Source organism: Nicotiana tabacum, chromosome 2, assembly GCF_000715075.1.
Source record: "Nicotiana tabacum cultivar K326 chromosome 2, ASM71507v2, whole genome shotgun sequence".
Taxonomy (NCBI): Eukaryota; Viridiplantae; Streptophyta; class Magnoliopsida; order Solanales; family Solanaceae; genus Nicotiana; species Nicotiana tabacum.
Window position 1 is genome coordinate 12,008,063 of NC_134081.1, and position 12,204 is coordinate 12,020,266.

General features: G+C 34.9%; 1 protein-coding gene across 2 annotated transcripts; it reads right to left on the bottom strand.

The window, feature by feature from the left end:
* Positions 1-3,808: 3,808 nt before the first annotated feature.
* Positions 3,809-10,765, bottom strand: LOC107814275 (uncharacterized). Of its 2 annotated transcripts, none has more exons than XM_016639657.2 (4): positions 9,969-10,765; positions 8,252-8,694; positions 4,582-4,825; positions 3,809-4,020 (listed from the first exon to the last, which is right to left on the bottom strand). In XM_016639657.2, the coding sequence occupies exons 1-4, from the start codon at positions 10,540-10,542 to the stop codon at positions 3,902-3,904; spliced, it is 1,380 nt and encodes a 459-aa protein (XP_016495143.1). In that variant the 5' UTR covers positions 10,543-10,765; the 3' UTR covers positions 3,809-3,901. The 2 variants fall into 2 exon arrangements, with proteins under 2 accessions (XP_016495143.1, XP_016495142.1); XM_016639656.2 differs by having other exon boundaries at positions 4,570-4,825.
* Positions 10,766-12,204: the final 1,439 nt, after the last annotated feature.

Below are 12,204 nucleotides of genomic sequence, written 5' to 3' on the forward strand. Positions count from 1 at the left end.
CAATGTTTGGTATATGTATTTGATATCAATTAATTTAGATTCTCATGGAAACTGTTTTCAACTCAGAATTTTTTTCTTTGACTAAATTCAAAGTCGCTACAATTATATTGACTAAATTAGTTAAGGATGAAAAAATCATGTCCATTTCGCTACAATTATATTGAACAAATAGGGCAAAATAATTTTCTTTTGTAAAAATACAAAAAGAGACAAGTTTCTGAATCTATTTGACACAAAAGAATCTTTACATGAATCGTAAAGCTAGCTCAAAAATTATTTACTTCGCAAGTTTAAATTTTAAGTGTGGTATTCTCACAACTTTTTTGATTCTCTTATTAAAAATCCTAATTCCACTACTTTATTGTGAGATATATTAGTATTAAAAATCCTAATTCCACTGCCTTAGTTATATTCAGCCCCGAAAGCTTCTCTATCAAGACTAGAATTCAAGATTTTGATCAAGGGCCAAGGATTTGGGCAAGTTATATATTTGGCCGGTCGATTTATAAAATACATCCATCTGTTAAATATACAAGAAACATACACTGATTATATATAAAATATGTGTATATTAAATATTAAAATATATATATATATATATATATATATATATATATATATATATATATATATATATATATATATATATTGTCGGTTATTATTTTTTCGAGAGTAGTTATACAATGTAATTTTGCCAAAGGATTGCCCATCATACTTTTGGTGATTCTTGTGATTTTTTACTGACATTGTGTAGAAATGTGGTTACTGAGGTGGTGGGGTTTGGTGTTAAATTATGGTTGTACAAATAATATTAAAAGTTTTGCACGGATGGCTGAATCAGACCGGTAGATTTTTTAATTGTAGCTTTGTAGGATTCTTTTTGGCTTTATACATCTCACCACAAATTTATTGGGTCTGGAAATCTCTAACTTTTGTTGTCTTTCTTTTTATCTTTCCCTTACACATTTTATATTTTGTGGGGTGCAGTAATTCTGAAAAAATAACAAAGAAAATGAAATGTTGAAACTTATGGGTTATGGAACAGTTATTTTACTTTGTGACTATATATGATAAAAGCATTTTGTCACCCAATAGATATGTAATAACTTGCTAATAAAAATGTACATGATAAATAATTGAAGATTTATGGATAAAATCGTAATTTACTTTAAATATTCATCAAACAAGTCTTTCAAAATTTTACCATAATTTTTAATAATGATTCAATATTTTCAGATACAATTTTAGTTTTTACAGAAACTATAAATATTCATGGTCAACTCACCTATAAGAATACATTGAATATGTTGTGTTGTATGTATTTATGGTCAAACGAGAAAAAAAATACAATAAATTTTTTGAGTATTATATGTGGTATGTGATTCTCTGGACCAGGTTATTATTTAACAAAAGTTCCTTTTATATTTTTTAATCATTTGGCATGGAAGTTTACTGATACAATTAATCCAAATTCGTGTCGGGTAAGTTCACTAATAGAATGAAGCGCTTCTGCAGGATAATCCTCATTCTTGAAGCTCAAACCCGTCAAACCCGTGATATTAAGTTAAGAGCGAAGGAATCTCGTTCATCTCACGACACATTTTATATTACTAAACAAAGGTTTGCATTAAATGAGAATGATTTTAGATGAGTATCTTACACGTATCAATGTAATGCCATTATGCCAATCATATCTTGATTTAATTATTATTAGTCTGAAATTGTCTGTTCTTTTTTAGTTTGACAGTGTTATACTCGTCCCTTTGTCTAATACACAAGTAAATGTGCCATCATTTAAATACCTAACTATATCTTCACCAAACTCATACCATAAGTCTAATTCAACCAATTGCAAATAGGGAACCATTATCAAACCAACTTAACTTTCTTAATTCTTGTCATTTTCATACAACTATAATCAACGACTTGATATTGAAAGCTGAAACAACTTCCTCTCATTAATTTCTCTGATGGAAGTTTGTTCTTGGTCCAATTCTGCAATTAAACTACTTTTAAGCAACCCGAATTAATATATTATTTGACAATTAAGGTAATAAAAGTTCCATCAAATTAAATCACAATGATCCTAGAGATCTTGGGTAGTTGTTCTTTTCATTTATCTTTTTCCTTGTTTTCTCTTGGGATGTAATTATTCTTTTGATTAAAGACATGAATTGACACTCCAACTTGCACAATTTTTGAAGTTAGAGGGTGAGAAATTTGGTGTAACTAAGGGATCGTTTGGTACGCGGATTAAATTATCGAGATTATACTCCTAGATTTATAATCTCTACGAGTAATTTATCCCACCTCGGAGGTGGGATAAAATAATTTCAAGTTTCATGGGATAAGGTATGATATCATGTGAATTTATTTGTCCGGGCACGGAATTTAAGGGGAAAATGAAGATTTTTGAACTTGTGATGTAGAATAAGACACATATTTTATGTGGCTATAAATTATTGCATACAAGTAAATTGATAGAAATTGATCATTCTTTTTGGCACGGACTGGAAAAAAAAAAGTTCACATAAATTGAAACGGAGTGAGTACTATATTTGATTAACGGTATAAATTTATCTTGACATAAATTTACAAGATAAATTTATATCGTCAACCAAATACAGTATAAATATACTTCCACACTTAATCCCACTTTACCCTAGGTTATCCCGCATACCAAAAGATCCCTAAGAAATTTATTTTTATCTGCCTAATATTAATAGTTAAAATTGCTAATAAAAAGTAAAAGCTGCCCAAATTCTCAACGAATTACTTAGCAGAAATATTAAAAGGGAAATTCTCAAATTTACCACCATAGGTTGGAGACCAACTTCTCTAAAGGCACATGCAAGTCAGTACTTTTATATACATAAAATGTCAGTAGAATAATTTAGCACCATACAAGAAAACAGAAAGTCAACTAAGATTTCAGAAATCCTTTTAGCACTCAAGAAATACTTGAACCCAAGAGGACAAGAAAAGAGGGTAACAAGTCAATCAAGAATCATCCAGCTGAAAAGATGTTAAATAGCTCTAGACACTAGGAAAGCAATCAATTCAGAATATGACCTATAATAATATACAATATTTTTCAATATTAGGATGAAAGCCGATAAAGCTATTACATTATGTAATCACCATATCAAGGGTTAGAGACATGAAAACAAAATCTTGTAAAAATGCAGGGTAAAATTGTATACAATAGATTTTTGTAATCAACCCTTTCCCGATTCCTGCGTATAGCAGGAGCTTAGTACATTATGTGACCAGGAGGTCACGGGTTTGAAATGTGGAAATAACCTCTTAAAAGGAGAGTCTTGGCGTAACTAATGAAATTGTTGTCATGTGATCAGGAGGTCACGAATTCGAGCCGTAAAAATAATCTCTTATAAAAATGCAAGATAAAGCCGTGTACAATAGACCCTTATGATCTGTCCCTTCCCCGGACCCCGCGTATAGCGAGAGTTTAGTACATCATGTGACCGGGAGGCCACGGATTCGAACCGTAGAAACAACTTCTTACAAAAATACAAGGTAAAACAACTAACAAAAGATTCTTGTGATCCTGCCCTTCCCACACCCCGGACACAGTGAAAGCTTAGTGCACCAAAATAACTTTTTTTATATTTCAATATTAGTATGAAAAGATCTCCAAAAAAGTGCTTACACAGTTCCACTACAGTAATACTCGTAGAAATTTACATCTTTTCAAAGTTTTTGTCTTTCCCTTTTTCTGTTCCCCCACCCCCACCCCCCCACTCCCGGTGATGTTACAAAAATGGCCTACAGATTTTAGAAACTAAAGTTAACACATGATTGAACTATCAATATATCTTTTTCATTTGGTACAATCCAACAGTTTATGTTTGTGAACCATAATATGCTACTTTTATAATTCTCAAAAGTTAATTGATCTTTTCATCCCAACTATTGATTTCCTTGATTCAGGTCCTACATTCTTCTCTCGATCCCCACCACAACTGATCTCATCTTCCATTTTGCCATCAATCTCTTCGTCTGGAAAAACATCTCAGGAGTAACAAGAAACAGAAATCATTAACAAAACTTTTAAGAGTAAGAAAACAAAATTTTACAAAAAGCAACACAGTAAAGGGGTAAAAAGTGACTGTTGTATATTGTTGCTAAGCCAAAACGAACTTGTTTTCCTTGCTTTTCCGCTTTAGGGTTGATAGTCGACCTCAACTAGTTTGGGATTGAGACACAGTTGTTGGTATTGTTGTTATCTTTACGTTTGAGGAAGGAGGATTGCTACTATTACTCCCTCCGGTCCTTTTCATCTATGTTATAAAGTTTTGCCACATCCAAGAAAACTATTTGATAGCATAAATCATAAGGGATATTTAACTAAGTTACCATTATCTTCTTGGAATAGTAAGAGTGAAACTGGACAAAAAACGCCTTCTTAGTTTTCTAAAATGACAAATTTATTGGATTTTTTTTTTTTTTGGCGATAGAAAGGATCGGAAGGAATAGTATTCATCTAGATTTAAGATGGGGCGCTTCTTAATGCTTAATATACTTAGGCACGACGAGAAGTAGTGATACCTGAAGCACTACCTAGAGAAAATTCAGTAAGACGTCGGACACAATCCTTGAGTGCTTGGAGCTCAGCTTCTTTCTCATGGAGTTTAGAATGAGTTTGGCGTAGCTCAGATTCCAGCTCAACTATCTGGCTTTCTTGTTGTTCAATTAGTAGATGACACAGCTTTTGATCCAGTTCAGATGGCAATACTCCACTGAATTTAGAAGTTTCTGCATTGCGGTCATCGGCTAAGTTAAAGTCTTTCTCCCGGAAGACATCCTGTGCAGCAAAAATCAATAGTTACAAATGAAAATTAGGTAATAAAGCAGAAATAGAGGATGGACACTCTTGTGGACTAAATTAACAAACTATGTACTTAAGTGATTAATAATTTAGATGTCTTAAGTTGCCAGGGAGTGTATTGTCTTTAATCTGTTATTGTCATTTGCTTGTTCTGCATTTAGCTAATTGGTTTTCATGATAGGCCTGCATCAGATAACAAACCCTTATCTGAACTTACCAGTTACGACAAACCTCAAAAAGCTTAGACACAAATACAACCAAGGATATAGGAAAAATTACCGGCAGCGCCATGTACAGTTGCAATTAAACGCAAATAAGATATGTAGGCCATTATAAGAATGATAAATCAACTTTAGATGTGTAACAGAAAAATCCCATTTGATTTGCTGCAGTGGTTGCATGTATTAATCATATCCCACGAGGGGTTGTCGAACCATTTCTAAGTAGAAAATGGATGTATTAGTTTTGCCATTTAAGTCCAAACAACCTAACCTATGAATAACTTCCAATTTATTGTTTGCGGCTATGTGACTATACAACAACATACCCAGTATAATCTCACATAGTGAGGTCTAGGGAAGGAAGTGTGTACGCAGAGTAGCAGACCTTACCCCAACCTTGTGGAGATAGAGAGGTTGTTTCCAATAGACTCTCGGCTTAGGAAAGCATAAACACCACATTAATGAAAAGAAAAACATGACGGGACAACACCGAGTAGCCATGTAAAAGTAGCATAAATAACAAGATAGTAAGAAGACCGAAATGCAAGAAATGACAGGTAGTCATAGAAACCTAATACCAACAGGATGCGAGAGTACGTACTAATACTACCGGTATAAACAATATAGACTACCTAACCTACTACCCTAATCCTCAAACTCCACACCTTCCTATAAAGGGTCATGTCCTCGGATCCTCGGTCAGCTGTAGCTGCGTCATGTCTTACCTAATCACCTCTCCCAAAGTCCCGAGGGAGATTCTATGGAGATGTTTGGAGGCTAGGAGTGTTCATGTGGCTTACACTAGGGTGATTAAGGACATGTATAATAGAGCTAAAACACGGGTGAGGACAGTGGGAGGGGATTCAGACCACTTTCCAGTTGTGATGGGGTTGCACCAGGGGTTGCACCAGGGGTTGGCTCTTAGCCCATTTTTATTTGCCTGGGAGTTGGACATACTGGCACGCCACATTTAAGGGGAGGTGCTGTGGAATATGCTATTTGCGGATGATATTATACTGATTAATGAGACGCGAGGCGGTGATAATGCGAGATTGGAGGTTTGGAGACAGACCCTGAAGTTTAAAGGTTTCAAGTTGAGTAGGACCAAGACTGAGTACTTGGAGTGCAAGTTCAGTGACAAGACCGATGGAGCGAACGTGGACGTGAGGCTTGTTAGTAATCCCTAGGAGAGAAAATTTCAAGTACCTTGGGTTTATTATCCAAGGAAATAGGGAGATTGATGAGGATGTTTCACCTTGTATTGAAGCGGTATGGGTGAAATGAAGACTCGCATCCGGTGTTCTATGTGATAAGGATGTGCAACCTAAACTTAAGGGTAAGTTTTACAGAGTTATTATTAGACCAACCATGTTATATGGAGTAGAGTGTTGGCCAGTCAAGAACTCTCATCTCCAGAAGATAAAGCTAGAGAAATGAGAATATTGAGATGGATGTGTGGGTATACCAGGATTAATAAGATTAGCAATGAAGAGATTCGGGACAGGATAGGAGTAGCCTCGGTGGAGGAAAAGATGCGAGGACCGTGGCTTAGATGGTTTGGGCATGTGAAGAGCAGAAGCACAGATACCCCAGTGAGGAGGTGTGAGAAGTTGGCCTCGGTGGGTCTAAAAAGAGGTAGAGGTAGGCCAAAGAAGTACTGGGGAGGGGTGATAGGCAGGATTTGACGTTGCTTCAGCTCACTGAGGACATAACCCTTGATAGGAAGGTGTGGAGGCCGAGAATTAGGGAAGGTTAGTAGGTAATCGTGTGTGTGTCTTCCCCGTACCAGTAGTATTAGTAGCTAGCTTTGTATTTTATTACTGGTAAATCTCTATTACTACACGTTATTCATTACGCTTGTTTTCTCAATATCTTATTATTACTGCTTGTTGTTACTGCTTTCTTTTCATCTTTTTTTGATCCGGGGTCTATTGGAAATAACATATCTACCCTTAAGGTAGGGCTAAGGTTTGCGTACGCAATACGCTCCCAAGACCCCACTTGTGGGTTTATACTGGGTTTGTTGTACTCATCCATTGTTAGACATATAACTATAGTAGTAGAAATTTTCAATGACACGTACAACTTACTGAAAACCCTTGAAGAAATGGTTAGTAGATTGGATAGGTATTAACAGTGAGACAACCTCATTGTTTGCACTCAATGGAGGTTTGAATCAGAATGGTTCAGACCTTAAACCACTAAGTGCATTTGTCTTTTGGTTAAGATTTAAGTCATTTAACCATTTGATAAATCTGAATGATTCAAATCTTTACCAGCCATTACCGCCAACCAACACTGCCACCACCACCACCCATTACCGCCAACCAACTTTACTATTGCACAACCACTACCAACACCACCATGGCCGCCACCGGCCAACCACCAACTTACAACCTAATAATTTGTGGATATAATATTTAAATTATCTTGTTTGAATTTTATATTGATTGTAATTTTTTAATAAAGATAAATTATAAACATTCAAATGTTGAGAAAAGAAACAGTTGTAATCATTCGGTATGCAGATCTAAATACATCATCTTAGTATTCATATATGAATTCAAATTTAGACATCTTAATTTTAAAAAAAAAAAAAAGCAAGCGGCCCCAAAGTTAATAAGTACAAAATATGGAGTGCTCCCTTGGTATCTATTTATCTGCTCCTATAACTATTTGGTGAGTACAAATTACTCCCTGGGCTATGAGTTTTTCAAACATCTTTAATATTTTTTATCGTAATAAACTGTGACTTAGAATAATTTATGAACATGTAAATTTTATTTAAGAAATTAAGGAATAGTTGGCCTATTTCACACTGAAATTAGATGTTTCAACCATCTTACTCCGAACTCCATCACTCTTTCTGGACTAACGGAGTAGTGTCCTTTAGCAAATAACAATAAAAATTACTTACATCTAGCTGGCGTGAAAGAGTTTTAGTAAAATTTGCTTCGAATGGACCCAATGAATATGTACTCGTTCACAAATACAGGTAGAAAAGTATTAAAATTGAAAATTACGAAATTGTAGATTGAAAACACATAGAGAGGTTGAGAGGAGAGGACAAGAAGGAAATGTTGATTTACACTTCCGGCAAGGAAGAAAGACAAAAAAATCAATATGGAATGAGAAAATACGGAGGACCATGTAGAGGAAATTTATATCACATTGAGCTCACCTTACAAGGATCTCTTCCTCCATCCAAATCTGTACCTTCAGTAGCACACCACGGAAGCTTTTGTAACTCAGATTCGAGCTCTGCTTCCAGCTGATCCATTTCCATAACCTCAGGTTGCGGCTCTTCTGTAACGACACTGCTTGCACATTCACCTTCCTCAGCTACTTGGTGATCTAGTGCTCTAAAAATATTCCTGTTTTCAGTGCTACTCCTAGGAAAGGCACGTATCGTGCATTCTCCATCATTATTTTCACTTGTTTCAGCTTTATTTTTTGAAGCATGCAGGTCATGTGCAACTTTTCTCCTAGAAAGTTCAGCTTTTATTTCTTCTACAGCTTTTGCAGTTTCATTCATGGTAGAATTGAGCCTATTGATCTCAGATTTCTCAGCTGACATCATGCACATCATTCCAATTCCTAGTCCATAACCGAAAAAGGAATTACCTGGAAACGTAAAACATATTAAGCAAAGGAATTAGGTTCATCTACTTGGGGCAACTTAATATAAGAGAAGAATATTCGCTCAAACAAGACCATCAAAATAACATGCACAAATAGCAAACTTAGAAGTAAACAGGTAGAGCAAAATATTCAGTCACATCTTCGAGTTCGACCAATAAGATAGGAGTTTGCATTGAGCCATATGATAATAAAGTGATGGAAGACAGTGCACCCAACTACCAAAATAGTTTATTGAGATCCAGTCTCTTACTGATTATCTCCACAATCCAGTGAAAATTTGTTTTCTGTTTATTCTACTAGCAGTTTATCAGACACAAGCAGAGCCATTTAACCACTAAAAAGGTGTTCCATTGATGTATCAAAATGCAGATTATCATCATCTCAACTGCTGGTACTACTGATCAAACTCACTACAAAAGAGGACCTCAAAAACGCCTTCTCCCCGCATTCAAAAAAAAAAGAGTATATGGATATTGGAAAGCAGACCACATAGCTAACGGATATGAGCTAGGCAGTGACCAGTGCAGATACTCCGCTGTCCTTTTATTTGAAGATTCAAAACATTCCGAACATTGGAAAGACATTACCAATATCTAGTTGAGCTATGCTAAACAATGTACAAAAGTAAATCTGCCCTCTGCAACTTTATAACTCCTTTGACAGATTACTGCCCAAAGGAAATGATCTCATTACGGGAGGTAGCACGTACTAGGTGGATTTAGTCGAAGGCGCTGGTCCAGACACCACCGTCATAAAAACAAATGATCCCATTACTTGGAACCACAAAGTTCTATGCATCAAACTCCAATATTCCTTTAAGCAAACTTTTAAGATGATGAACATACAAGGATTCAACCGTGATGATTCCAATTTGTGTTTTTCTACTTACATCAGATAAGTTAAGACAAATTTGAACCAGTACATTATTATTGTTAATGAGCCATTGGTAATTCTATGAGCAAGGAATCCGAATTAATCGATACTAGTTAACTAAAAATAAGAAAATGTAATCCACGATAGAAATCCAAACACAATCCTTACTAAAGCATTAAAACAACAACAGGCCCAATCTAGCCCACAAAGTGGGATCTGAGGAGTATAGTGTATACGCACACTTACCCCTACCTGGTAATTTAGATAGGCTGTTTCCGGTAGGCAATCCTTACTAAAGCATGATTGCGGAAAACACCAACTATTGATCCTAACAACAACCAAAAAAAATTATGTAAAGAAGATGTTTTTAGGACAATGCATACCTTTGGAAGCACAAGAATCACATTTCCCTGAAGGAACCTTATTAGTTCTCCTCTTCTTCAAACAAACATAAAATCTCTTCCCATTCCCATTCCCACTCTTCCTTTTATCCAACCTAAACAATTCCTTTTCACCACCCCTTACATTTCCACATTTTTTTCTTAACTTCCCACCATTATTTCTCTTACACTCCATTGCATTCCCTTTGCTCTTTCTAGAACATTCCACATTTTTCTTCCTCAAATTCCTACACCCCATTTCAGAACCAGAAGCACTAGAAAACCTAAAAATTGAATCATCAGAAAACCCCTCACTCTGTTCTTGAATGCTGCAGCGAAGATTACATGCAAAGGTTGAATCTTTATGCTGAAAAGTAGTGTTAAACCCTTCTTCAGGGTCATTGGGTTTTTCACATTTACTATTAATTTCATGATTACTGATAAAGCTTGAATCTTTATCAAATTTTATGTTAGTTTCAGTGGAAACAGAAGTGGGTTCAGCAGCATTTTGGTTAAAGATTTTCTTGGCTAGAAAACCAGATCCTGCTGCTGCTGCAACTACCAAAGCTGGCCACATTGAGTGACTATTTTTTTTCAAGATTCTAAATTAGGGTTTGAAATTTGAAGAAACCAGAAACTAGAGATCACATTCACAAATTTGCTAATTTGCTAGGCAGTAAATGTAGTTGCACTGACAAGCTTTGATTATTTTGTGTGCGCGCTAACCATGTGGGGAGAGAGTCGGGGAAAAAAGAGAACGTTTCGGCTCTGTGTTAATACGTGTCTTTTCATCTACAAGTTTGCTCACGTGCTTCCCGCTTTTTGATAAATTTTCAATTTTGTGTTTTGAGTATTTCTCTCCCCTATATTGGTCTTTTAGAAGTAGGGGGCCTAAGGCTTAGAGATATTGGGCCAATTTACCTAGAGCGAAATCGGGCGAAGTGCACTAATATATCCGATTTTGGAACAAGAATTAACCTAAATAGTCGCATATCCAAACGCTTAACCTTAAAATAGCCGGTATCTAACCTTATAATATATAAATAATGCATGTATAATATATGTATAAATAGTGAATCAGTATTTAAGTCGTAGCCAAAGTTTAGAACTTTTTGCAAGCTTCTCTATTTTAGAATAACTTAAGATATACGGAGCTAAAGTTATAAAAATTCATACAAATTTGTGGCTGAAGTTGTTGAGTCACATACATGACTGAACTTCAGCCACATATGGATGGATGAAGTACAGACATTTTTGCATATACTTCAGCCACAAATGGCTAAATTTCAGCCATTTTCTGCATGCACTTAAGTCATAGTACTATTTTTCCCTGCACTTCATCCATCAATGGCTGAAGTTTCAACCATTTTCTGTGTGCACTTTAGCCACATATTGCTGAAGTTTAGACATTTATGCTTGATTTTTAACTGTACAAATTTTTGCACAAGGACATTGACTTGTTATTCGAATTTCAATAATTCAATGCTCAAAACTTCTTCAAATGAGTTCAAATTTGAAACATAAGTTCCAAATATCACAAAGAACAAATATCATCATCAATTTGTCGAAAAATAACAAATCTATCAATTGATCTATGATGTTGTCTATATATAAAAAAAATGTGGTACTACCAAATATGTTGTTCTATGTTAGGTACTTTACTAGAAACTATGGCATAAGGTCTTATTTATTGTGTTTAGAGCTCCTAATTTAAGAGCTTTTCTACTATTTTGCTGATGCTTTAGAGACCATGATTAACTAAGCCTCTTACTTTTCATGTTTTAACAAAAATTAGCCTATTCATATTGAAATCTTGCACTTTTAAACTAACCTTCTCTATATGTCTCAATTTGAGGTTAAATTCAACTTTTGACTTCACATATCAAAGCCATCTTATTAACAAGCTGAATATTAGATGACTGATTTTGATTTTGAGATATCTCCAAATATTTGACATACTTCTACGGAAAAAAATCGTTATAAATTTTCACAAGTTTAAGAAATTCAATTTAATAAACAAATCAATATTTACTCTATTAATAAATGGTTTTGTCCATAAAAAAATGCAACAATTCTTCTACTACAACTACGATATGCAACTCAAATTATGAATTAGAGACTAATGGATCAGTATACACTAAGGAATGACTTCAACCATTTCAATTCCAACTTCCTATCAGTATCAAAAGGTTTGGACATGAATGTAACATCTTGGATAACTTACAGTGATCACACCATT